Here is a 27,945-nt window from a genome sequence, read left to right as displayed (position 1 = left end):
TTTTTAGTTACACAGGTAATATGTGAATCTCTTCCTCCTGTAAAAAATTAAAATATTGCAGAGAGAGCTAAATTTGGCTTTGACCCTTCCTAACCCCCACTTGCCCTCCCTAGAAATGTCATCATTTTGCTGTGTATCCTTCCAGACCGTCTGTTTGCCTTTACATACACACAAGTATGTACACAGTATGAAGACAATACATTGCACTGTTTGGTAATTTTTGGAAATTCCTACATAAATTCTATTATACATGTTGTTGCACAGCTTTCCATTTTATTCCATGAAATGTTAACTCATCCCACTCAACATTAAATAAAAAGCAAAGCACAAAAAAACATGCACACTGCGACACCTTTGGCATTAAAACAGGAAATGTTAATATATCTGTTTTCAAAAACAACGGATAAAAAAACCAGAAATGAAACAGAATTATTACCTACAGGAGGCAGGGGAGGACACAGGGAAAGAAGCCACATTTCCCTGAATATCCCTTGTTTCCTAGTTCTGACTTTGGAGTTAGGCAAATTTTGTATTGACATAATTTAAAACAATTGAACCAAGAAAAAAATTTTTTAAACCAGAAACACATGAAATTAACAGATCATATTGGTGACATAAACACAGAGAAGAAATGTTTCATGTGACCTTGGAACATGGTCTTATACTATCTATCCTTGATGGGATATGGCCTGAGGACGTAAAGAACCACAAACAAACCCTTGCCCTTGTCCCAGAGACTTTTCCATAGTGTCTCATCTACATCTAACTACTTTGGAAAATTGATCTGTAATAATCAACCACATGTATATAATATGCTGTTTTTAGCCTGTTTCCTATGTTGTAAATTCATTTCTTACTTTAAAAAGTTATATGCAAAAAAATTTTTGTGATGAAAGGTACACTTCCTGCTACTCCGGTTCCCTAATACTCCTCAGTTTCAGTGCTTTCTTCTTTCTGGATTATTCTAGGCATTTCCATGCAGTGGGTCACTCTTTTATTTCCCACGGCGGGAGTGTACATTACACCTGGTCCGTCCCACTCCTTTCCCCGACTGTATAGTATTCCACGTGCATGTTCCATATTTGAACCGGCCCCCTGCTGATGGATGTTTAGATTGGTGCTGGAAGCAGTGGGCATCCTAATCTCTCCGTGTGTGCATACCTCATCTTCAGGTGTTTGAGTCTGTGGACGAAGTGGAGCAGGTGGAGGCAGAAGGCAGGTTGGAGGAGAGACAGCCCAAGATCCCCAACGGGAACCTGGTGAATGGCACCTGTTCCCCGGACTCCGGCCATCCGTCATCCCACAACTTCTCCTCGGGCCTCTCGGAGCCCTCGGAACCCAGCCTGAGCACGGAGGACAGTGTCATGGACGCCCAGCGGAATGCCCCTCTGGTGCTTCGACCTGGGGACAGCAGCGTGGATGACGGGCAGAGCAGTGAGGCCACCACCTCCCGGGATGAGGCCCCCCGCGAGGACCTGGCCGTGCAGGACAGCCTGGAGAGCGACCTCCTCGCCAACGAGAGCATGGACGAGTTCATGTCCCTCACTGGCAGCATGGATGTGGCCCTGCCCGGAAAGGAGGGGGCCGCGATGGAGGGCTGGGGAGACAGTGAGGTGGGGAAGCACAGCCGTGTGGACAGTGAGGACAACCTCTCAGAGGAGCCCGAGATGGAAAGTCTCTTCCCCGCCCTGGCCTCTCTGGCCGTGGCCACTTCTGCCAACAACGAGGCGTCCCCCGTGTCTTCCAGTGGCGTCACTTACTCTGTAAGTCACCAGGATTCTCCTGCACTTAATTTTCATACCTAACAGCCGTGGGACGGTGGGTGTGTCCCACGAGCCTCAGTTTCCCAGAATGACCTCTGATCTGTTACATTTTCCCCATCACAGAGGCTGCACTGGAGAAGCCCTTCTGGGCAGACAGTATAGTAGTTAAAGAACACAGGCTTTGCAGTCAAATCGTCCCGGGTTCAGTCCCAGCTGAGGCACCTCACTTTTTCTTTCTGAGTCTCAGTCTTCTATCAGTCGAGTACCTTCCTGCCTGAGCTGTTCTCAGAAGTAGGGAGTCCAGTCCTCTGTGCCTGATGTGCGGTGAGCTTTCCATCAATAGCAGCCTCGATGATGAGCATCTTGGGGTACACTCAGGTCCAACATCTTTTAAGTACTCCAGTTTACTTTGTTGCCAAAAAGTCCAAGCCAAAGGATGTCAACTGAATGGGAGGTTTTTTGAGCCAGGCACTGTGTATATCCATTTTCCTTTGAAGAGCGTGTTATTTCTATGTAAGATATACATGCCCATAATGTAAAGAGTGAAACAGACCAGGCTGAATACAAAACCCAGAAGTGCCCCCCATCTGCCCCCATGTAGCCCTCCCCAGAGGCAATAGCAGTTACTTGTTCTGCCCAAATTACCTGGTGTTTACCCCCGTGTCTATAAATAACATACTTGTATTGCTACTTCCTGATCTTCTTCCTTTTTCTTTAGTTCCAGACATGAACGTTTCACCCCCACAGCCTCCCCAACACAAGGGACCCCTTCCCAGCCCCATCCATCCGCTAGGGTTACAATAATTTTAGTTCAATGACTATCTGTTGTTCACGCTAGTGTAACGAAACAATGTATATACACCATGCAGTAAACTATTTATTTTTTCTTTCCTGCCAGAAAATTTTGTTTTCCCTGGATGTGTTTTCATTTCCTCATCTCTGTTTTCTTGTCCTGTGTTTGCTACATATGAATCATTAATTCGCTCCCCCCAGCCCCCCAAACTCTGCCAGTTTTCTAAATCTCTTCTAGAACATTCAGAAACCTCAAGGTTTTCTGTTCATTTTGTATGCCTCAAGAATGCTCTCTGAGAGCCTCAGACCTTCCCCAGTCTTCTGCTCCTGGTAAATAGCTGTCGTCTTAGATTTTTTTTTTTCTCCACCTTCATCTAGAAGTTACTTCTGCTCTTAGGTTATCCACCTGCATAGGATATAAACCTGGTGTGAGGCTGTTAATTATCCAGGGAGGTATATTTTATACTTCATTTGACACCTATGTTCAAGACAGGTAGTTGTCTTTAAGGCCCTAGATGTAAGTAGCTTTTTCTACTGTTCCCTTACTGGGGATGGGGCTCTTGGGGATCCTGCCTTAATGCGTGAAAATCTCTTATTAGATTCCTTACCTTCAGGGAGAAGGATCCCCAAACCATTAAATCCAAGCTTCAGTTTTCCCAGTCTGGAAGCTTTCCTCAAGGCAAAAGCCAGATTTGGTATTTCTTGCTTTTGTGGTGAATTTGTGGCCTTTAATCGTTCCTCATTTTTCTTGCCATATCACTGAACCTTTTCCTCAGATGGGGATCAGGGCAGCAAGCCCGGCATGTGCCAGAACTGGACTCCTGTCCGCTTTCTCTGTCTTCCTGTCCAGTGTCCCGCGGGGGCGGTGGGTGCATCTCCAGCTAGTTCCAACCCTCGTGCACAGTGAGGAGAATTCGTCTTTGCAGCTTAGAGCATTGTTTTGTTTCATAAAAGGGAAAGAAAGAAAAAGGGACTGTCATCGTACAAAGTGAAAAGAGGCTTTCTCGGAAAACCACAAAAATGAAATCAAACGCCCACCTGGTCCGGGGAGAGGATGTTCTTTTCAGTGGCAGCAGGAGGGGGGTAGGAGGCGGGAGACCGTCTGGAGCACGACCTCTCTGTGAGGAGCTGGCGTGTAATTGTTCTCTCCGTCCCCTCCTGGGGGCCTGCAGCCGGAGCTCCTGGACCTGTACACCGTCAACCTGCACCGCATCGAGAAGGATGTGCAGCGCTGTGACCGCAGCTACTGGTACTTCACGCCCCCCAACCTGGAAAAGCTGCGGAACGTCATGTGCAGGTGGCTGGGGGGCAGGGAGGGGCGGTGAGGTGGGGGGTGGGCTGCAGGGGAGCGGGAGGGGGTGGCAGAGGCGGGGGCTGCAGAGAGCCCAGCCAGACCGCAGCCTCTGCCATTGGCACCTTGCCCACCTGACGATGAGGTGACCATCACAGTAATGATAATAATAGAGAGCATCCGTTAAGCACTTACTGTATACCAGGCACCACCCCGAGCCCTTTACTAACGTCATTTCACTTAGTCCTCACAACAAGCCTATGGGGTAAATATTATCCCATTTAACAGGTGAGGAAGTGGAGGCCGAGGGGTACCATACTGCTCGGAGTCGCCCAGCTGGGCAGTGGCTGGACGGGAACCCTTGCCCACATCTCTCGGGCTCTAAAAACATCTGTGCTTTTTTTTCTTTTTCTTTCAGCCAAGATCTGGAGCTTCTTATTCTCATTACATACTAAATATTTTATTTCTTAAAATATGAAAGTAACTCTAAAATACCTAGATCAACCAAGGAAACCAGAAGTTCATAAGGTATAAAGAGAGACTGCTTTCCCTGTCCAGTTATCAGTGACCCTCGCCTAAAAGAAACTACTGCTAAGGATTTAGTGAGTGTCTTCCCGAGCCGCATATAGATGTAAAATAACATCATAGGTAGTGTATTATATAACATGAGTGCATACGTGTTTTAATGTCTTCTTAATTTTACCTATGTAGGATTAATATTATATTTTTCTACCACTTGCTTCTTACACTTAATACATCCTGGGGGGCTCAGTCGGTTGAGCATCCAACTGTGCTTCAGCTCAGGTCATGATCCCAGGGTTGCAGGATCGAGCCCCACATCAAGCTCTGCACTAAGCATGGAGCCTGCTTAAGATTCTCTCTCTCTCTCTCTCTCTCTCTCTCAAGTAAAATGAAAAAAAATGCATCCTGGGTGTCTTTCCATACTACTCTAACTCAGGGGTTCAGAAACTACTAGGACGGGGGCACCTCGGGGGCTCAGTCGGTTAAGTGTCCAACTTTGGCTCAGGTCATGATCTCACATTTTGTGGGTTTGAGCCCCATGTCAGGCTCTGTGCTGTCAGCACAGAGCCTACTTCAGATCCTCTGTTCCCCTCTCTCTCTGCCCCTCCCCTCTGGCTCTCTGGCTCTCGCTCGCTCTTCTCTCTCTCTCTCTCTCTCTCTCTATCAAAAATAAATAAACATTAAAAAAAAAGACCTGCTAGCACAGCCCACAGGCCAAATCCAGCCCCACCACCTGTTTTTGCAAATACAGTTTTCTTAGAACTCAGCCATGCCTGTTTGTTTGCATAGTATCTATGATTGCTTCTGCAGAGTTGAGTAGTTGAGACAGAACCTAGGCCTGCAAAGATGAAACTAATTATCATCTGGACCTCCCAGGAAAGGTTTGCCAACCCCTGCTCTAACTCATTTTTATTAATAAGTACTACCTCATAACTATTCTGTCTTACAGTCTCCCAAGCAATCACTGCCTCTCAAGATTGAGTTGAGGAGACACAAATATAGTTTCAGTGTATGTGCTGCCGAAGCGAGCACAAGACACAAATATAATTAACTCTAATATATGTTACATTAAAATGAGAAGGTGCTGGGGGAGAAGGAAGGATAGACCGACTTTTGCTGGGTTATGGCCTTGGGAGAAAGTGTGGAAGCCCACACGGAGGCGGGGACATGCAAGATGGCCCTTGGCAAAATTAGGAGAGACTGAACAAACCACCCGGCATACACGTACCCTGTGGTAAGGCCACCTGGGCTCAGATCCTGCCCTTGCCATGTATTCTTGGGTGTATGACACTACGCATGTCGCTTCTCTCTCTGTACCTCAGTCTCCTCATCTGTGAAATGGGATATGCCAGGACCTTCTGCGTGTGATTATTTTGAGAATTTCGTGGCGCAGTATATGTTTAGTGGCTGAGCATACAGTACATGCCCAGTAAACAGTAGTTACTGTTATTCGAGGGCAGTTGGGAACTCCAGGCACAGAAGTGCTAGGGTCAGACACCGGGGTGTGAGTGTGTGCCAGAAAGGAAGAAGTACTGGGAGGCGATGGTGGGGCTGTGAAGATGCGGTGAAGACAGTGAGTGCCTTACATGCCCAGGGAAGGCGTTTGCACGTTGTCTCGCAGTGGGCAGCTTGTGAGGATGTGGTGGCCTCTTGGAGCTGGGCTTTAGGAAGGCCGTCCTGGTGGCTGAGAATAGGATGTTTGAAGAGAGTGGGACTGGGGAAGGGGTGGAGGCAGGAGCCGAGGGAGTGAGCGGTCCAGGTAGTAATGGGGGGCTGTGGCAGGAAGGAGGAAGAGGACAGGGGGGTTGGAGAGAGAGAGGTCGTAAGTGCCATCCTCAGGCCCATCGTCTCTCTCTTGTAGCTACATCTGGCAGCACATTGAGATCGGCTATGTCCAGGGCATGTGTGACCTCCTGGCTCCACTGCTGGTCATCCTGGATGACGGTGAGTATGTCCCCCCACCCCCCGCCACCCCAAGGCCAGGGGTGCACTTTCCTTCCCACTGCGGAGGAGGGGTTTAACCTTACTTTGTGACTCCCACTGCAAAGGAGGGGTTTAACCTTACTTTGTGACTCTGGTGAATGCATCAAGGTCCTAGGGAAATAGAAAGGCTTGTTGTTCCATGTTAGTCCACACTTATCACCAGGTGCCCGACAGCCAGCCAGGCCTTTGCTAGCCACTGATTGCACAGACATGAAGGGGAGCAAAGAAAAACCCACGCCCAGATGTCTTCACTGGTGAATTCTACCAAACACTTAAAGAAGAATTAATACCAGTTCTCCACAAGCTCTTCCAAAAAAACAGAATAGGAGGGAACTCATTCTATAAGGCCAGTCCTTACATGAAGACCCATTGGTACCTTGATACTAATATCAGACAAAGATATCACAAGAAAAGAAAATTACTGAGTGATGTCCTTGATGAATATAAAGACAAAAACCCTCAACGAAACACTAGCAAACTGAATCCAGCAAGATCTAGAAAAAGACTATATACCATAACCAAATGGGATTTATCCCAGGAAAACAAGACTGGTTCAATGAATGAAAATCAATCAGTATAATTCACCAAATTAATAGAATAAAGGACGAAAATGACACAATCATCTTAGTTGACAAAGAAATGGCATTTGACCAAATCCGACACCCTTTCACGTTAAAAACTCTCCACAAACTAGGAATCGAAGGAAATTTCCTGAGCACGATAAAAGGCACCCAAGGAAATCCTACAGCTTGTTCATACTCAATGGTGAGAAACTGAATGCTTTCCCCCAAGGTCACAGATAAGACACAGATGTCCACTTTTGCCACAAAAGGTTGTAGAGAGGACAATTAGGGAAGCAAAAGAAATAAAAGGTAGCCATACTGGAAAGGAAGTAAAACTATCTCTACTTGCAGAGGATCTGATTTTTATAAACAGATAATCCTAAGGTATAAAAAATAATCTTAGAGCTAATAAACAAGTTCAGCAAGGTTGCAAGATACAAGATATGTATACAAAAGTCGTTTGTATGTCTATACATTTGCATTGAACAATGCAAAAACAAAATTAGGAAGGCATTTACATTTGTAATACTATCTAAAGGAAGACCCTTACGAATAAATTGAACAGAAGAAGTGGAAGCTTTGCAGGTTCAATTCCAGACTGCTGGATAAAGCGAGTCAAATGAAGTTTTTGGTTTCTGAGTGCATGTACAAGTCACGACTACACTACCCTGTAGTCCGTTAAGTATGCAATAGCATTATGCCTAGAAAAATAATGTTCATGCCTTAATTTAAAAATCCTTTATTGCTAAAAAATGGTAGCCGTCATCTGAGCTTTCGGCAAGTCATAATCACTGGTTACAGATCATCATAACAAATACAATAATGAAAAAGCTTGAAACGTTGCAAGAATTATCAAAATGTGAAACAGAGACCCAAAGTGAGCAAATACTGTTTGGAAAATGACGCCGATGGACTTTCTCAATGCAGGGTTGCCACAAACCGTCAATTTGTAAAAAATGCAGTATCTGGAAAGTGCAATAAAATGAGGTATGCCTGTATACCAAAACTGTAGAACATTGTTTAAAAAAAAATTGAAGATCTAAATAAATGGAAACACACCTCATGTTGGTGAGTCGGGAGACTTAGTACTGTTAAGGTGGCAGAGTGCTTTCCAAATTGATCTGGATTCGGTGTGATCCCTATCAGCATCCCAGTTGCAGTTTTTGCACAAATGGGCAAGCTGACCCTAAAACTCATTTGAAAATGCAGGGGACCAGGAGTAGCAAAACCAATTTTGAAAAAGGAGAAGGTATTAGGGGACACACAGTTCCCAATTTCAAACCCTATTACAAAGTTACAGTAATAAAGAGAGTGTGGTAGTCCCACAGGGATAGACATGTGGACCAGTAGAATAGAATTGGCAGTCCAGAAATAAGCATTTCTGGAGTGCCTGGGTGGCTCAGTCGGTTGAGCACCGACTTTGGCTTAGGTCATGATCTCATGGCTCGTGAGTTCAAGCCCCTCGTCGGGCTCTGTGCTGACAGCTCGGAGCCTGGAGCCTGCTTCCGATTCTGTGTCTCCCTCTCTCTCTGCCCTTCCCCAACTCACACTCGGTCCCTCTCTCTCATAAAAATAAATAAACATTAAAAAATAGATCATAGACCTAAATATAAGAATGAAAACTACAAAATTATAAGAAAACATAGGCGTACATCTTTGTGACCTTGGGTTTGTGTCCTTGGGTTTTAAGCAATGGTTTCTTAGATATGACACCAAAAGAATAAAGTGACAAAATTAAAACGGAATTGGACTTGAACAGAATTTAAAACTGTTGTGCTTCAAAGGGCACCGTCAGGAAAATGAAGAGAGCCCAAAGAATGGAAGAAAATACTTGCAAATCACATACATCATACAGGGGACTTATATCCAAAATATGTAAAGGGGGGCACCCGGGTGGCTCAGTCGGTTAAGCCTGAGTCTCGATTTTGGCTCAAGTCATGCTCTCATGGTCGTGAAATGGAGCCCTATGTCGGGCTCCGGGCTGGGTGTGGAGCCTCCCTCTCCCTCCCCCACTCGTGCTATATAAATCAGTCAATCAATCAATCAGTTAATAAAAATATGTAAAGCGCTTTTACAATTCAATAATGAAAAGATAAATAACCCAATTAAAAATGAGCAAAAGGTTTGACTAGATATTTCTCAACAGAATGAAAGACATACATGTAGCCAGTAAGCATATTCAAAGATGCTCAACATCTTTACTCGGTAGGGAAATGCAGATTAGAACCACAATGAGATTCCACTTCACGCCCACTAAATGGCTCGAATGAAAACAATGGAAAATATCAAGTGTTAGTAACAATATGAAGACATTGTCTCTGAGACTTTCAAAGCAGACTGGCAGTTCTGCATAATGTTAAAGGTGGAGTTACTGGATGACCCAGCAGTTTGGTTCCTAAGTGTATCCCCAAGAGAAATGAAAATGCAGTGTTCGCACAAACACTCTGTGTGAGCATGTGCACAGCAGCGTTACTCACAATCGCCCCAAAGTGGAAACAACCCAAGTGTTCATCAGTGGATGCATGCGTAACCAAAATGTGGTATAGCCCTGCAATGATAAAAAAAAAAAGAACGATTTGGCAAAAAAAAGAACGATTTGACACTTGCTATAGTGCGAAACCTCAAAGAGGCTCTGCTAAGTGAAAAAAGCCAGACACAAAAGGCCACATAGCATATGGTTCCATTTATTTGAAATGTCCAGAAGAGGCAAATCTGTAGAGGCAAAATAGACTAATGGTTGACAGGGGCAGGGAGCGGGCGGGGCGGGGGGGGGGGGAGATGGGCCATGACTGCTGATGTGTGCAGGTGTCTTTTGGGGGTGATGGAAGCGTTCCCACCTTACAGATGATGGTTGCACAATTCTGTGAACATGCTAAAAACCTGAGCTGTACATTTGAAATGGTGGATTTTATGCGATGTACATCTCAATAAGACTGTTAAATAAATGGGCAGTATAACTCCCTAGTCCTTAGACGTGGGTTGTGCACAGTGACTTCCTTCCAAAAAGTTCAGCATAGAAGGCAGTGCGGGCAGGAGGGAAACTGTGGTGGAGAGACCTAACACTGCGTCAGCCAGGTGACCGAAATCACCATTAACAGTCATAAATCATGTGGATAACAGGTGCCCTTGACATGATGTGTTTAAAATGGCACGTTACCCACGTGGTCTTTCGCTCAATAACCCCAAAAGCCAGTATCATCGTGAGAACAACATCCAACAAATTCCAGTAGAGAAGCATCCCTTAGAATATGTGACAACCACTCTCACAACTGCCAAGGTCATCACAAACAAGGAAAGCCTTTCTATACCCGAAAGGAGCCCCAGGAGAGATAACACCTGTGTGTAATGTGTTATCCTGGTTGGGTTCTTGGAACAGAAAATAAACAAATAAAATTATGGAGTTTAGTTAATAATGTATCATCAGCGGGTTGTTAATTGTAACAAATGTAGTATACAAAAATTTTCCCTACTCCTTTCTCAACTTTTCTAGAAGTCTAAAACTGTTCTAAAAAAATCAAGTCTTTTTATTAAAAAAATTTTTTTTTTAATGTTTATTTATTTTTAAGAGAGAGAGCACGAGCAGGGGAGGGGAAGAGAGAGAGGGAGACACAGAATCCAAAGCAGGCTCCAGGCTCTGAGCTGTCAGCATAGAGCCCGACACAGGGCTCAAACCCATGAACCATGAGATCATGACCTGAGCCGAATTCGGACACCTAACCAATTGAGCCACCCAGGCACCCGTGAAAAATAGAGTGTTTTTAAAAATGAATGAGGTCTTACTGTGCCTTGGGAAACCTTCCAGTCTAGTGTAACTTTCTCCAGAGTTACCAGGTATTAAAAGAAAAAAAAAGGTATCATTTTCAAATAAAGTTTTCTAAACGCTGGCTCATAAATGATAAGAAACAGGTTTCTTTATTGCAGGACTTCTCAGAGCCTTTACTTTTCAATATATGTAGTCACTCTCTAGCATTTCCCAGAGTTATTGGACTCTTTCTCTGCATAATGCCTGTCAGCGCCTTTCCAGTATTGACAATTGCTGTCTTAATCCAGTGATTCCCAGACTTGAGAATTTCATGAACTGGTAGAATTTTGAAAAAGAAAAAAAAAAGTTTGGGGACCAAGAAAACATCATCAACTTTTTATTAGAGCAAATTAGGGATCTTTAATTATTTTCTTTTATTTTTTTATACATTAAATGTGCATTGAGCTTAACATCCATAAAACCCCCAAACTAAATAATGTAAATGTCCAACAAGAAAAGAATAGATAAATTGTGCTCTAGTCATACAATGGAATACCAGTCAGCAATACACATGCATGAACTAATACACTAAAGCATCTAAAAGTATATATACTGGGGCGCCTGGGTGGCTCAGTCAGTTGAGCGTCCGACTTCGGCTCAGGTCGTGATCTCGCGGTCTGTGAGTTCAAGCCCCGCGTCGGGCTCTGTGCTGACAGCTCAGAGCCTGGAGCCTGCTTCCGATTCTGTTTCTCCCTCCCTGTCTGCCCCTCCTCTGCTCATGCTCTCTCTCTCTGTTAAAAATAAATAAACATTAAAAAAAAATTTTTTTAAGTATATATACTGAGTGGAAGACACTACAGATAAAAAATACATACTTGATTATTCCCTTCATAAAGTTCTAGAAGAAGGAATAGAATGCAGAGTTGAAGGAAAGAGATCGCAGATGGTACCAGTTGGAAACTGGTATCACCACTATTTCCTAAAAGAAAGGCATTTCAACCCCTCCACGGAGGGAAGTATGTATTTAGATTGCAGAACATCCCCTGAAGTGCAGTACGCCAACACTCCATCGTCTCTGTGTTTCTCCTTCAGCTGTGGGTTTCAAGAACCAGCTTGGAGCCTTCGACCTTGGGATCACCTTGGGAGCTTGGGGTTCCTTGGGCAGTGGCAGCATTGGCCGTTTCTGATGTGCTCTTTCCCCAGAGGCCCTGGCCTTCAGCTGCTTCACGGAGCTCATGAAGAGGATGAACCAGAACTTTCCCCATGGGGGCGCCATGGACACGCACTTTGCCAACATGAGGTCGCTGATCCAGGTTTGACCCAGTCCCGTTCAACAGTATAACTTATTCCAGCTCAGCCTGATGGACCCCAAATCAACTTCAGAGCCACACTTCGTGTAATGCAGCACAAGCCAGTTCATTCCATTTTGTTCATCCCGTCGTTCATTCGTGGACATTTGGGTGGTTTCCACTTTTTGGCTCTCGTGGATTGTGCTGCTGGGAAGATTCGCTTACAGGTTTTTATGTGGACAGATGTTTTCATTTCTCTTGGTGATACACTCAGGAGTGAGGTGACACCTGCGCCGTGTTACGTTCCCACCGGCCACGTGCCGGAGACCCAGCTTCTCTCCTTCCTCACTGACACTTGGTTCTCCATCATTTTGGTTCTTGCCATCCTAGCGCGTGTGCAGTGCTGTCTCATTACGGTTTAGATTCGCATTTTCCTGACTCATCCCACTGAGCATCTGTCATGTGCTTTGTGGATCTTTACTTGCAGGTCTTTAGAGAAGTCACTGGGGTTGACTTGAGCTGGGTTGATTTTCACTTCAAATCTTCTGCCCGTTTTTTAGCTCCACCTGGTTGTAGGGGCTGTAGTGGGGTCCGGTATGAGGTTGTGCCCTCATTCTGTCCCCTCTGGCCCAGCCTCTTGCCGGGAGGCTGATGCCAACCTTTTCTCCCGCTGGCAGATTCTGGACTCCGAGCTCTTTGAGTTGATGCATCAGAACGGGGACTACACTCACTTCTACTTCTGCTACCGCTGGTTCCTGCTGGATTTCAAGCGAGGTACGGACTTCAAACTGGGGTCTTGTTCCCAGAGTCTCGGCAGCAGACCCTCAGGGAACAGGTACCGAGGAGGCGAGGGCAGGGGTGTTGCAGCAGAGCCAAAGGAAGAGAGTAACACCCACTTACCGCGCTGTGACTGTTGGCTCGCCTGCCTTCTTTCACAGTGACACCGCACAGTAGGTGTTGTTACTGGAGCAGGATTCTCGCACAGAGAGTCATGACACCCAGGCTTTTCTTTCCAGGAAGCAGCTTTATTCCCGCCGGCACCGCTCAGTTGGGTTCATACCCAAATAACCGAGCCTCGAACGCCACGTGGCGTAGTTTTTTTTATATATGTTTCACCTCTGTGTCTCCCATACGTGGGAACACACAAACATGCGGTCCGATTAAGGGATCTCATGTCACAAGGTCGTGAGGGATGTTGTCATGTACACACATTAGCCAGATTACCTTGAGGTTTTTTTGTCCTTCCTTAGGGAGGGGACCCCGCCACATGACAGTCCCCATTTTACAGATGGGGAAGCCAAGGCTGAAAATCGAATTCAGAGGTAGGACCGGCAGAGCCAGGATCTTAGGCCGCCTCTGTCTAGCCCCCAAGCCCAGTTAGTTCCTTTCCATTCTATTCTGCCACCTTTCAGAGACAAGGTGCCCCGAAGCTCACGCAGCATGGTGCACATGTGACTTGGAAATGACGTGGAGCACAGCACACTGCTATTGTGCAGAGTCAGAGTGATGCTCATAAGAGTATCTACCCTGCGGGAAGGCGTTTTTAACGCGCCGGGCAGTGTGTGCTGAGCCATTTGTATGTATTATCTTTGCAAGCCTCCCCCCACGTACAGAGGAGGAGAGAGAGAGGCTCTTGGTAGAGCCTTGGGGTAGCCCAAGGTCACCTTGCCAGCAAGTGGTGGGGCTGGATTCAGACTGAGTTTAGTGGACATACGAAGCCTTGCTCTCAACCATTGCTCTCTCCAGTTTCTTGACTAGCCCCAGAGACAACAGCCAGCTCCGCATTTGTACAGGGGCAAGAGAATACCCTCCTGGGTGCTAAGGAGATACAAGGTGCAGGGAGAAAAAGGGGATGCTAGTCAAAGGGCAGGGACAGGTCGGTGTAAATCAGACCTGATTATGCCGGGTTCCTCCCTTTCCAGAAGCTGGAAACTTACATCCCCCCTAGTCTGCACAACCTCCTCTACAGATGGGGAAAACGGAGGCTTCCGACGGTCAAATGACAGAGTCTGGGTCTCCTACCTCCTGACCTGAGTTCTGCCTGCTCTCTGCAGTGCTAGGACAGAAGTGAAGGAAGGACACAGCTGGCCTGGGATTTTCCCAGAGGGAGGGCAGCACCGTGAGCTCTGTGGCTGACCCTCTCCCCACGCATGTGCGTACTGGTGTCTCACGCAGAACTTGTCTACGATGACGTCTTCTCTGTCTGGGAGACCATCTGGGCAGCCAAGCACGTCTCGTCCGCCCACTACGTCCTGTTCATCGCGCTGGCTCTGGTGGAGGTCTACCGTGACATCATCTTGGAGAACAATATGGATTTCACAGACATCATCAAATTCTTTAACGGTACCCACATGACTACGGTGTCATCTGAGGGGTGCGGGCTTCTGACAGGCCCCTTCGTGGGGCCTCGGAGGGGATATAGGGGGGTTCCGCCCACTTCTTATGTCTATTTCCAAATGGAGGGTTGACATCTTGTAACACTGAGAATGCATTTTTCTCAAGAATCTAGCAGAAGGAGCATGAAGTTGAAATAACGCTCAGGGGCAAACCCTGGCTCTCCCACCAGCCAGCTATGCCCACAGATAAGCCGTTTCCCATCTGCTTCTTCATCTGTAAAATGGAATAAGAGCGTCTTCTTCGGAGGGTTGATATGCACAAAAGCAGGCATGGGAAGGCATTTGAAGTGGCATGAGAAGGGCACAGTCATTGAAATCAGACAGATAATGGATTCTGATCCCAGCCACTCGGGTGCTGTGTGACTTTGGGCCACTGACTTTATATGTCTCTGGGCTTCAGATTCCTTGAGGTAGAATGCTACTAACACCTCCCTCACAGAGATGTTTGGACAATTAAATGAGAACATGGATAAAGCCTATCACATGATACCCAGCTCATATGAGGGGCCCCATAGCTAGAAGCTATTGCTACTGTTATCACTATTTAGAATTTTTTTAAGAATAAGGGGTGCCTGGGTGGCTTAGTCAGTTAAGTATTTGACTTCAGCTCAGGTCATGATCTTGGGGTTTGTGAGTTCGAGCCCCACATCAGGCTCTGTGCTGACAGCTTGGAGCCTGCTTCAGATTCTGAGTCTCTCTCTCTCTCTGCCCTTTCCCCGCTTGGTCGATCTCTCTCTCTCTCTCTCTCTCTCTCTCTCTCTCTCTCTCTCAAAACCAAACATTAAAAAATATTTTTTTAATGTTTTAAGACAAAAAAAATTTTTTTAAAGAGGGAGGGCGCCTGGCTGGCTCAGTCGGTAGAGCATGAGACTCTTGATCTCAGGGTCATGAGTCCCAGCTCCACATTGGACGTGGAGCCTTCTTAAAGATTAAAAAAATTTTTAATTTTTTAAAACCTGAAGCAAAAGAAGGAAGGAAAAAAAAGCCACCTTTGACCTTACCCCAGAAACATGATTTTTCTTTAATAAGCTTTTTATTTTGGAATAACTGTAGATTTACAGAGAAGTAGCAGATATAGTACAAAGAATTCCTGCCCTCCTTCACTCAGCCACCCCTCGGTCTCTGCGTTGCCTGGTCCTAGAACTTTTCTCACAACTAAGAAATTAACATCGGTACATTACTATTAACGAAACTACAGACTTTGATTTCACCTGATGCCCTTTTTCTGCTGCAACATTTTCCAACCCAAGAAACCACATGGCATTTAGTGGATTCAATAGAAAACCTTTTTTTCCCCTCTCATCTTTTCCAGTCATGTATTTGTTACCATCACAGAATCCAATTGTATCCCATTTTTTCCACTTAATACTTTAAATTTCTAAATTTTTTTAATGTTTACTTATTTTTGAGAGAGAGAGAGAGAGAGAGAGACAGAGCTCAAGAGGGGAAGGGCCAGAGAGAGAGGGAGACAGAATCAGAAGCAGGTTCCAGGCTCCAAGCTGTCAGCACAGAGCCCGACGCGGGGCTCGAATTCACGAACCACAAGATCATGACCTGAGCAGAAGTCGGGCACTTAACCGACTGAGCCACCCAGGGGCCCCTCGTTTAATACTTTAACAAGTGTCTTCCATTTAATCATTTTTTTAAGGCTGTAGAGCGTACCTATAGCGACTGTCTGCAACATAAGGAACCGTCCCTATTGCTGGGTAGCTAGATTGTTTTCAGTTTGAGGGTGTGATTGAGAAAACAAAGTGCCCTTTTTGCCTCTGTAAAATTTTCACAGCACCCCAGGCCAAAAGTTCCATTTAGCAAGTAGTTAGATCCAAACCACTTGATAACTATTTATATCCCAACAACTTAGCAGCTGTTTGCAAAAATGATACCTGTTGGTCCAAAGAAAATAATATCTTTATGTCATTCTCTTTTTTTGTAAGTTTATTTATTTATTTTTGAGGGAGACAGAGACACCACGAGTATGAGAGGGGCAAGGAGAGAGGGAGATTCCAAAGCAGGCTCCGTGCTGTCAGTGCAGAGCCAGACGCAGGGCTCAAACTCACGAAACTGGTATCATGACCTGAGCCGAAAGAAACCCAAGAGTCAGATGCTCAACCGACTGAGCCACCCAGGCGCCTCTTTATGTCATTCTTAAATAAGCACAACAATTAATGGGATATGTGCACCTGTTCGGCATTGCACAGCTTCTCAAACACTGAAACCAGATTAGACACCCTCACCTTCATGTATTTCCTGTTTCACAGTGATTTTCTCATGGTTTTTGCTTTTTCTCAAACTTGCTTAACTGCTTGCAGAAAACCTAGCGTTACAAAGATATGAAGTCATTGATAGGCATGTAGGGCAATGTGTGACCTCCCTGATGCTACCAGTTTATGTGGTGTTGAACAGATACGGAATATCAGTATGTTTCCCTCACAACTTATAGAAGTGGCACCCTGGGGTACCTTGGTAGCCAGTTTGGGAACCATGGTCTTAAGGCCCTTTTTTTTTTCATCCAGTAAATAATTTTTTTTTTTTAAGTTTTATTTGCTTATTTTGAGAGAGAAAGAGTGTGTGTGTGTGTGTGTGTGTGTGTGTGTGTGTGTGTGTGTATGTGTGCACGCAGGGAGGGGTAGAGAGAGGAGGAGAGAGAGAAACCCAAGCAGGGTCCGCACTGTGAGCACAGAGCCTGATGCAGGGCTTGAACTCATGAACTGTGAGATCATGATCTGAACCAAAACCGAGAGTTGGACGCTCAACTGACTGAGCCACCCAGGCGCCCCAATCCAATAAATGATTTCTTTATGATAAACGTCTAGGTTTAGGATTATTCCGCTTTCAAGATCCGATCATTTTATGTGGCTCGCTATTTATTTATTTATTTATTTATTTATTTATTTATTTATTTATGTATTTAGTATTGGCTACGTTTTTATTTAGCATTTAGCATACAATATATAATATTTAATATAGTATAAGTATAGTATTGTCAAAGTCACTAGGCATTTCCACTTTTATAAATATGTGTGTGTGTATATATATATATATATATATATAATTTATTGTCAAACTGGTTTCCATAAAACACCCAGTGCTCATCACAACAGGTGCCCTCTTCAATGCCCATCACCCACCCTCCCCTCTCCCACACCCCCCATCAACCCTCAGTTTGTTCTCAGTATTTAAGTTTCTTATGGTTTGCCTCCCTCTCTCTCTGTAACTTTTTTTCCCCCTTCTCCTTCCCCCTGGTCTTCTGTTAAGTTTCTCAGGATCCGCATATGAGTGAAAACATATGGTATCTGTCTTTCTCTGTATGACTTATTTCACTTAGAATAACCCTCTCCAGTTCCATCCATGTTGCTACAAATGGCCAGATTTCATTCTTTCTCATTGCCAAGTAGTATTCCATTGTATATATAAATCCAGTCGTCAGTTGATGGACATTTAGGCTCTTCCCATAATTTGGATATTGTTGAGAGTGCTGCTGTAAACATTGGGGTGCAAGTGCCCCTATGCATCAGCACTCCTGTATCCCTTGGGTAAATTCCTAGCAGTGCTATTGCTGGGTCATAGCGTAATTCTATTTTTAATTTTTTGAGGAACCTCCACACTGTTTTCCAGAGCGGCTGCACCAGTTTGCATTCCCACCAACAGTGCAAGAGGATTCCCATTTCCCCACATCCTCTCCAGCATCTATAGTCTCCTGATTTGTTTATTTTAGCCACTCTGATTGGTGTGAAGTGGTATCTCAGTGTGGTTTGATTTGTATTTCCCTGATGAGGAGTGGCGTTGAGCATCTTTTCATGTGCCTGTTAGCCATCTGGATGTCTTCTTTAGAAAAGTGTCTATTCATGACTTCTGCCCATTTTCTTCATGGGATTATTTGTTTTTCAGGTGTGGAGTTTGGTGAGTTCCTTATAGATTTTGGATACTAGCCCTTTATCTGATATGTCACTTGCAAATATCTTTTCCCATTCCATCGGTTGCCTTTTAGTTTTGTTGATTGTTTCCTTTACAGTGCAGAAGCTTTTTATCTTGATGAGGTCCCAGTAGTTCATTTTTGCTTTTAATTCCCTTGCCTTTGGAGATGTGTCAAGTACGAAATTGCTGCGGCTGAGGTCAAAGAGGTCTTTTCCTGCTTTCTCCTCTAGGGTTTTGATGGTTTCCTGTCTCACAGTCAGGTCCTTCATCCATGTTGAGTTTATTTTTGTGAATGGTGTAAGGCAGTTCTCTAGTTTCATTCTTCTGCATGTTGCTGTCCAGTTCTCCCAGCACCATTTGTTAAAGAGACTGTCTTTTTTCCATTGGATATTCTTTCCTGCTTTGTCAAAGATGAGTTGGCCATACATTTGTGGGTCCAATTCTGGAGTCTCTGTTCTATTCCATTGGTCTATGTGTCTGTTTTCGTGCCAATACCATACTGTCTTGATGATTACAGCTTTGTAGTAGAGGCTAAAGTCTGGGATTGTGATGCCTCCCGCTTTGGTCTTCTTCTTCAATATTACTTTAGGGGTGTCTGGGTGGTTCAGTCGGTTAAGCGTCCGACTTCGGCTCAGGTCATGATGTCACGGTTCATGGGTTCGAGCCCTGCGTTGGGCTCTGTGCTACCAGCTTGGAGCCTGGATCCTGCTTCGGATTCTGTGTCTCCCTCTCTCTCTGCCCCTCCCCTGCTCATACTGTCTCTCTCTCTCAAAAATGAATAATAAAGACTAAAAAAAAAATTTTTTTTTAAATATTACTTTGGCTATTTGGGGTCTTTCGTGGTTCCATACAAATTTTAGGATTGCTTGTTCTAGCTTCGAGAAGAATGCTGGTGCAATTTTGATTGGGATTGCATTCAATGTGTAGATTGCTTTGGGTAGTATTGACATTTTAACAATATTTATTCTTCCAACCCATGAGCACGGAATGTTTTTCCATTTCTTTGTATCTTCTTCAGTTTCCTTTCTATAGTTTTCAGCATACAGATCTTTGACATCTTTGGTTAGGTTTATTCCTAGGTATTTATGTGGCACTTAATAAAAATTTTTTTTTTTGCTCCCCCCTCTCCTGTTGCTTCCTTCTTTTGTATCTTTTAACACCTGCAATGTGCCCAGCATGGTTTTCTCAAAAGGTTCCCAGTCATCATGTTTATACGAGGCAAGGCGAGTGGGAAGATGTAACTCTTTTCAAGCACTGTGAGCCAACATCATGTCGTTTGATCTCACGGCAGCCTTGTGAAGTAGATGCTATTGCAGTCCCCATTTTACAGATGAGGAAACGAGGGCCCAGAGGTGCAGGCCTTCTCCAAAGTGTCTGCTTCTGGAACTCCTCTGGAGATGATGCCAGATGAGGAGGAGGAGGATGCCCCAGGGACAACTCCCCTCCTCCCTTCTAGAAGCTGCAAGTGACCTAAGGATGGACACAGAAGGAGGCTCATGAGATTTTTGCCTTCTGCTCTTTCAGAAATGGCTGAGCGGCACAACACCAAACACGTCCTGAAGCTGGCCCGGGACCTCGTGTACAAGGTGCAGACTCTGATTGAGAACAAGTGAGGGCCACCTCACCCCGGCCCTGTCAGCCGTGCCGCCACCCACCTGTCCAGCCTGCTTTTCCTCCCGGCTGCCCCGGGAGCGAGGTCCTGGTGTCTGTTCATGAGCATGGACTTCTGTGCAGAGAGAAACTGCCCCAACTTTGGCCGCCAGGCAGGTGGGGTCGAGGGTTTGCCCCTTGAGTTCAGCCTTACGTTTTCCTGTTTGACCAAAGATTGTCCAAGTCTGGGATTTCTCCCTTGTGGGAGTTGGGGTACGTCAGTGGATGGAGGGAACAGTTTCGTTTGTGGTCTCCAGAATGGTTGCCTCTCTCTTATTCTGTCCCAACCCCTCCAAACTGTTCAGTCAGGGGAGACTTGGGGAAGGAGTTTTTCTTGGGGAACTAGTGTAGGAGAGGTCTGTGGGGCTACCTCTATACTCTGAAAGGGGCCTCTGGAGATGTTCCAGAACATGGCCGGCAGGCAGGCTTGGAGCAGAGTTTCTGCACCTCCCTCGGCGCTGTTGACGTGGTGCTGGGTGAACCGTCTTCTGAGAGGGGTCGTCCTGTGCATTGTTGAAAGGTAAGCAGCATCGCTGGCCTCTGCCTGCAAGATGCCAGTAGCGCCCCCTCCCCAACCCAGCTGTGACAACCCGAAGGGTTTGCAGATCTTGCCACATGTCCCCACTTGAGAACCAGTGGCATAGAGGAGGGGCTGCAAGTGTATCTCTTTCCCCCCCTTTTGTTTAACCACCTGCTCCTGAGGCTTTCTCCCACTTAGAAAAGGCACACAGGAGTCCACATCTCTCTCGGGACTTGGATTCTGTTTGTTGTGGTCTCTCATTTTTTTTCTCCTCCACCTGACCCCAGGAGAGACTTCTTTCCTTCTTTTCAAGAAAGCCTCTCCCTGAGAGGCTCCCCGGAGAGGGAGGGAAGGGCGGAAGGGCGGAACAGTGAGAAGTGTGGTAGGTGTGAGTTAGCCCGAGGTCCCGCCCAAAGCCCTCCAGACAGGGTGGAGTCCACATCCCTTTCTTCACCTCCTAGGGAAGATCTCGCCTCTCCTGCACTTTGGGTCTGATGCTCCAGAAGTTTGGAAGGTGTGTGTGAGTGGCCACCACTTCAAGGGAGGTGGGGGAAGCTGGCTTTTCCCTAGGTGCCTTTGATCACTCAGGACAAAGGAAGAACAGGAAGGCAGAGGTCCACCAGAGTAGACTGTGATGGGTGTTTTCCTTGGAAAATATGCTGATGAACTGGCCCCCGGAACATGGATGGCTGAGTCTGGAAGCGGTCCCCTCCGGGTCTTCACACAAAGGGTCGCCAGTCACAAACAGACCCCGAGTCAGCTGGTTCACCCTGCCTACCTGTCCTTTGATAGAGCAGTCCTGCCAGCTCTTTTCTGAGAACACACATGGGAGAAACAGAGTCAGGTTGGAAGGCTTCTCCCCAGAATGGAAGGTAGAATTTTGGAGAGGGGAGGAGACTCATAAGCACAAGGAAGCATTCACAGAGAGGGTACATTAGTCCTCTGTCCTGAGCAAACCAGGAGGGGGAGGAACCCCTACCCTGCGTGCTTGTGAAGGCTCGCCCTTGGGCCCCAGTGCCTTCAACTGCATCCCAACCCCCCAGCCCCCCACATGGGGCCTCCTGAGCAGGACAGACGAGACCTAAGTGTCCCTTGCCTCTGAAGAATGTGCTCCGTGAAAATTGCACCTCCTGGCTCTGGTCCCCCACCTTCCCAAGATGAGGAAAACACATCCAGATCAAAGTTTTCCTAGCCACTCAGCTCTTCATTACAGAGGACATTATTTTAGCAAGACCCGGGTCCCAGACCTTCCGATTCTGATTTATTTTTCTCGACAGACTAGTCCCAAAGTATAGCACACAATCTCTTCTCCGCCTTCTCTCGTGGTGTTCCAGAGAAGTGTCCGTGGTTGTGATTTGGAACAACTCCTATTTGTTCAGCTTACAGTGTTTATTTTGGTCTCCGTACATCGTGCGTCCTTGTGTCCGGGAATCGAGTGCGTGGGAGTCATTCTGTCCGTGGAGTGCCCTCCTCCTTCTCTCAGTGTTGCCAACATATCTTGTAACTGTTTACTGAAGAGTTGTGTCTATAGAGAGAGAAAATATATATAAACAGAGAAATGTGTGACTATGGGTTATTTTTTCATTTCTGTGTTTCGGGAATTTTTTAATGCGTAGGGAAGAATGGTTTCCTTTAGGAGACTGTGTCCTCCCAGCCGCACCCCAGTGGCCCATACCCAGATGGGGACAGAGCCTCATGATAGCTGCCTGGTCTTGCCCCAGGAGGTGCAAGGCAGGTGAAGCACTTCTCACCCCCTTGTATCAGTTAGCTGTCACCATGAATAATGCCACGTAACAAACCACCCCAACACTTAGTGGCCTCACACTGCCATTTATTTATTAGCTCGCAATTCTGTGGGTTGACATTATGGGCCGTATTCATCTGGGAGGTTCTTCTGGTCTGAGATGGACTTCTTCATGTGTTTGTGGTCAGCCAAAGGCCAGTGAGGCAATTCTGCTTCCAACAGTTGGCTGACTGTTGGCCAGGAGAGTAGGGGAAACCGGGCCATGTGTCTCTCATCCCCTGGCAGGCCAGCTCAGGCTTGTTTATGTGGCCATGGTGGCAGTTTTTCAAGAGAGCAAGCAGAAGTATGCAAGGCCTTTTGAGACCTAGGCTTGCAATTGGCATAAAGTCATTTCTGCTCTGTTCTGTTGCTCAGGGTAAGTCACATGGCTGAGCTCAGATTCAAAGGAAGGGAAAATAGACTCCACCATTTGGTGGGTGGCTTTGCAGAGGGACATGGAAAAGGAGAATGGATACCGTCACAGAAATAATTGAGGCCACTTTTGCAAATGGCCTGCCTGATCCCCCCAGATCCAGGGCACAACACAAGAAAGGTCCCCAGATGGTCAGCCATTTGACTCGAGGTCATACCTGTAAGTTGACACCCACTGAGCTTGCTCAGCTCTCACCCCCAATGTGTCCACAGATGCCCAACTACTCTCCCGTGACCTCCACGGTCCCAACTAGTGGCTACCATTCAGAACCTTAGTCATCAGGCAATGGCGACCTCTCATGGATGTCCACCCCCAGCAGCCTCTAAACATGGGTCAGAGGGAAACAACTAGCTTTTGGCTGCAGAAGCAAAACTCGATTTAACCTAATGAGCACCTGTGAGAATTCCAGGTTTTATGTAGAAAAAGTTAGATTTCCAAAGAAGCCCGCAAAATAGAGACAGAGTTGGCAGGTGGCATTGGCAGCCTGGGTGAGTCTGGTCGTCACATTCTCAGAAGATTGCCAGCAGAGGTAAGTCTGAAGGCACACAGCAGTGGGCGGGTGGGGATTTGTCCTTTGCCAGCTCGGATGGGGGCTTTCTTAGCAGGAAGGTCTGCTCCTTCCTGGGGGAAGCTTCTTTTTTTCTTTTTTTTTTTTTTTTTTAATGTTTATTTATTTTTGAGGGGGTGGGGCAGAGAGAGAGGAAGACACAGAATCCGAAGCAGGCTCCAGGCTCCCAGCTGCCAGCCCAGAGCCCGATGCGGGGCTCAAACCCCCGGACTGCCAGACCATGACCTGAGCCGAAGTCAGACACTCAGCCGACTGAGCCACCCAGGCGACCCCGGGGGGGAGAAGCTTTTGAGGGCAAAGACCGGATCCGATGTCCCGACACTGCTGCAGAGCTTCCCCAGTATCATTTCTCCAATTCCAGCCATAGTTTGGTACATGTGGCTGTCCTCCCGGAGGGTCCCACCAGGGCTCACAGCTACTGCCTGGCCGCACCGGAGTCAGGCAGCACAGCGCCCCAGTTCTGTGCGCACGAATGTCTGGTTACGGGCACCGTCGACTTACGGTCACTGACGATGTATGTTACGGGAAAAGAAATCTCACGAGAATATTTTTTTGTCGTTGCAGAGGCCTTCCTAAGTATGTGCGTTTGAGCGTTGCATGGATGGGAAAAGAGGAGTCGTGGATCACCAGGCATATTTTAACGACTCCGTGGCGGGATGGGGAAGTGGCCTTGGTTTCTGTGTTTATGGAACATGGGGTGGCTGGACTCCGGTCATCCTTTTCCTCCTCCTCCCGCCATCCTCCCTTCCTTCTCTTCTCTTTCCCCCCTCTCCTCCCTCTGCCTCCTTTCCTTGTAGCCAAGAACATTTGGATGGTGTCTCGTCCAGTTTCTACCCGGATGATGCCGTTCCTCAGAATAAGCCTGACAAACCCGCAGCGTGAAGGCCCTTCTGGCTGTTACGTTCTTTTAAAGCCGTGCTTCATTTGCTGTTTACCTAGAGCTTTCTCCCTTCGGCTTGTGGGAGAGGCCGTGGGCACTTCTCATGCACAGGGTTTGGGAGGTCCTAACCATCCCATTTTGGAGTGCCTGGCAGGCATTCCTGCATCTGGTTTCTCCTTCCTTCTTGCCCTCCCCATGCCCCTCCCAGGCCCCAGGTCCCTGGAGTCCCGGAGAGGAGGGGGTGCAGTCAAGACAGTGGGAAGAAGCCCTTCCGATTACCTTCCTTCCCAGCAGATGCTCTGAAGTCTGAGAGACATCAGGCCCATCGACCAATGAATCTTCTCCCACGTTTCCTAATAGCATTTCCAACTCAGGTCACCTGCAGCCCACCTTCATGATTCTGACCATGTCTGTGCCCCACCTGCACACTTGTACCTTTACTGGTTCTCTGGGTTTTTTTTTAATTTTTAAAAACATTTATTTGTTATTAAAAGACAGAGACAGAGCATGAGCAGGGGAGGAGCGGAGAGAGGGGGAGACGCAGAATCCGAAGCAGGTTCCCTGCTCCAAGCTGTCAGCACAGAGCCTGACATGGGGCTCGAACTCACGAACTGTGAGATCATGATCTGAGCTGAAGTTGGGCGTTTAACCGACTGAGCCACCCAGGTGCCCCTTTACTGGTTCTTTTTAAACCAACTCACTTGAGGGGCCTCTCTTCTCGAAGGGACATAGAGAACGATAGAAGTGGGAACGACTCTCTCATTGTGCCGACTATAATCATGTCCCACATCTCTGTCGTGTGTTTGGGGAAGTGAGGATTTCAGATCCCTGCTGTGCCATTTCCTGGCTGTGTGGCCTTGGGCAAGTGACTGGACCTCTCTGAGCTTTAGTTTCCATTTCTGCGAACTGGGGACAATAGTCTCCCATTATTGCGGATCCAGCCCCAGCCCCATTCTTTCACTGGGGCCCTCTGTTCCTCAGCGTGTCTGAGGATGATTTCCTGGTTGAGACCTCAGCGGCCCTGGGTTCCCAGCATCTACCTAGCTCAGGTTCTCAGGTGAATCTTTGAAGCCTAAGAGAATATGGCTCCTGGAAGACAGCACGGGACAGGGTGAGCTCCCAGCACCCTCGGGCTGTGACAGAGGAACACAGCACTTAGGTGTGGTGGGGCCATCAGTTCTCAGCAGGAACAAAACAGGAGCTGACTCTGCAGTTAGCATCTGATTTTGCTGCATCAGGAAAAGGTTCACAGGGTCTCTCTTTTCTGGCTTTTAAGTCCCCTGCCTGGCACATTGAGAGCGTGAGCCCAGGACAGGTATAGACTCCAGAGGAGCACAATTTGATCTTTTGGAAGTGCCAGCTTGCCGACCTGTTGCTGAATCAAACTGCCTAGCGGAATTCAAATGACCCACGGGACCATGCAGTTAGTTCCCTGGGGATTTTCCATTACACCAGGGTATTGTGCTGGAATTCTCCAGTATCTTCCTGGCTTTCTTTATTCAGACTTGTGGGCACAGTGATTTCAAGCCTTTGTAGATGCAGGGCTCCTTGAAATAGCGGCTGTCCCTTGCTGTGATCAAGAGAAAATAAGATCCCTCTGCCTCGAGTAAAGACGGAATCTCTGTAAATGGTTCTGCGTGAGGGGCTGGAGAATTGCTCCCTTTGGCCTTGCTGAAACAGTTCAAAGGGAACGTTAAGGAACTTGGGGCCATTGTGAGGTTGTTACAGAGGGGATGTGGGTGACAGGGGTGGGGACTGAGTTTGAGATTCTAGTTGATGGCATCTTCTTGCTGCTTTTTGCACTGGGATGCCGCTTGGGTCTGAAGGCATCTTCCCACGCAAGAGCCACTTGCATGGAAGTGTTTCTGCTGATATCAAAATGTGGCCTCTGGGGGGCTCAGTCGGTTGTGTCCGACTTCGGCTCAGGTCATGATTTCTCGGGTCGTGAGTTCGAGCCCCATGTCGGGCTCTGTGCTGACAGCTCAGAGCCTGGAGCCCGTTTCGGATTCTGTGTCTCCCTTTCTCTCTCTGGCCCTTCCCTGCTTGTGCTCTGTCTCTCAAAAGTAAATAAACATTAAAAAAGGAAAAAGATGTGCTGGGTTGGGCAAAGGGAGCAAATCCAGGTGTTCTTTTGCCTCCACCATAGAGTCTGACAGACCTAGGTTCAAATCCCAGACATCTGTGCAGATTTAGACATGTGACTGTACCTCTCTGAGCCTTAGTTTTCACTTCTGTGAACTGGGGATAATAAAGATACCCTTCAAAAGGGAGTTGGGCAGGGCGCCTGGGTGGCTCAGTCAGTTGAGCATCCGACTTCGGCTCAGGTCATGATCTCGCGGTCTGTGAGTTCGAGCCCTGCGTTGGGCTCTGGGCTGACAGCTCAGAGCCTGGAGCCTGCTTCATATTCTGGGTCTCCCTCTCTCTCTCTCTGCCCTCCCCTGCTCATGCTCTGTCTCTCTCTGTCTCTCAAAAATAAATAAACACTAAAAAAAAAGAAAATTTAGGAAAAAAAGGGAGTTGGGCGCTGAATGTTTTTGGCCGCCTAGCATCCCTCCCCTGTCCCAGTACAAGCACCTTGTCCCATCCTCTGGGGAGCTGTATCTCTTAGATTACAACCATGGCCTTCTAGTGAGACTGCTGATGTGCCTCTCCCCCCAGGGGGTACATGACCCTTTTCTGGCCAATCAGATTCCTTCCCTGAGAAGAGAGAAGTTCATGCTTCCCTTCTGTGGCAGCCAAGCTAGGAAGATGCCAGCCTGGAGCTTCCAGTGGCCATGTCTCCTGCAGGTAGGGGAGCAGGCATGGCTGGATCTAGGTGTTCAGATGAAGTCCTTAGAGCTCCACCTTTGTCCATGTCATGGTTCCACTCTCCTCCAGGCTGGCACGGGTTCCATGCCCATCTGTGAACCAGTTTCTCCAGCCAGGCTTTATTGGCTAGAAGGGCTCATTTATCCGCCTTAAAACATGAGCTGGGTGCCTGGATGGCTCAGTCGATTGAGCATCTGGGTCTTGATATGGGCTCAGGTCATGATCTCACGGTCGTGGGATGGGGCCCTGAGTTGGGCTCTGTGCTGAGTGTGGAGCCTGTTTGGGATTCTCTCTCTCCCTCTCTCTCTCTGCCCCTCCCCTGCTTACACACTCTCCCAAAATAAATAAAAATAAATTTCAAAACAAACAAAAAACATGGGCTAGTCAGAGAGCTGCTGGGGGTCAACTCTCAAGGAAAGATTAGGGTGCCACTCCCAAAGAAGGGCAGTGGGTCATGGTAGGCAGAAGCAACAGGCCGACTCCAGCATCCCTGACAGAGCGTGTGCAAAGGATGGAAGAGTGAATGGCCTTCCACGGGCCCAGAATTCAGTATGGTGGAGGGAGAGGCCCGGGGGTGTTGGGTGTTTGACAAGAGAGAGGTTGGAGTAGGATCTGAAGGACTTCATGTGCCCCGAGTAAGAGCAAAGTCTCCCTATCAGCGGGACTGTCTGCAGGGAGGGATGACACACGTCCCCTCATCCCCACCCCAACACTGGACACACTTTTGCACAAACTCTTATACATATGGGCACTTACTAAATATTTGATTAGAAAAGAAATAATTCTCAAATTCTCCAAGAAAAAAGGAGTTATAAAGATGGAGGGTAGAGAAGGAGAATAGGCCTGTCTATTGAAAGATGTAGCATTTTTTAAAGTTGGGTTTTTGGTTTTTTTTTTAATTTTAAGTAATCTCTACACGCAACGTAGGGCTCAAACTCACAACCCCCAGATCGAGAGTCGCATGCTCCACCGACTGAGCCAGCCAGGTGCCCCTGAAAGATGTGGTATTTGAGGGACAGCTTGGACTCAGAATTGTCCTGGGTCCTC

At 47.0% G+C, this 27,945-nt stretch overlaps 1 protein-coding gene and 1 long non-coding RNA gene across 10 annotated transcripts in view; one reads left to right on the top strand and one right to left on the bottom strand.

Annotated features, from left to right (window-relative positions):
• Positions 1 to 21,989, top strand: part of SGSM1 (small G protein signaling modulator 1) — a 102,067-nt gene extending 80,078 nt beyond the window's left edge. For 8 of the 9 annotated variants that reach the window (XM_053902235.1, XM_053902238.1, XM_053902234.1 and 5 more), the window contains 7 exons: positions 1,173 to 1,763; positions 3,728 to 3,852; positions 6,230 to 6,312; positions 11,860 to 11,969; positions 12,623 to 12,719; positions 14,121 to 14,288; positions 19,781 to 21,989. In XM_053902235.1, the coding sequence (XP_053758210.1) occupies positions 1,173 to 1,763; positions 3,728 to 3,852; positions 6,230 to 6,312; positions 11,860 to 11,969; positions 12,623 to 12,719; positions 14,121 to 14,288; positions 19,781 to 19,869 (1,263 nt within the window). In that variant the 3' untranslated portion in view covers positions 19,870 to 21,989. Of the gene's footprint in view, positions 1 to 1,172; positions 1,764 to 3,727; positions 3,853 to 5,178; positions 5,250 to 6,229; positions 6,313 to 11,859; positions 11,970 to 12,622; positions 12,720 to 14,120; positions 14,289 to 19,780 lie in introns of those variants that run through there. The other variant, XR_008422180.1, reaches the window with a different exon arrangement.
• LOC109253509 (uncharacterized) lies at positions 816 to 3,734 on the bottom strand. The gene is made up of 2 exons (XR_008422181.1): positions 3,164 to 3,734; positions 816 to 2,961 (listed from the first exon to the last, which is right to left on the bottom strand). It is a non-coding gene; the product is annotated as an uncharacterized LOC109253509 (long non-coding RNA).
• Positions 21,990 to 27,945: the final 5,956 nt, after the last annotated feature.

The sequence above is a fragment of the Panthera pardus genome, unplaced genomic scaffold, assembly GCF_024362965.1.
Source record: "Panthera pardus isolate Hobbes unplaced genomic scaffold, ASM2436296v1 HiC_scaffold_15, whole genome shotgun sequence".
Lineage (NCBI taxonomy): Eukaryota > Metazoa > Chordata > Mammalia > Carnivora > Felidae > Panthera > Panthera pardus.
This window is presented reverse-complemented; position numbering and strand designations above follow the sequence as displayed.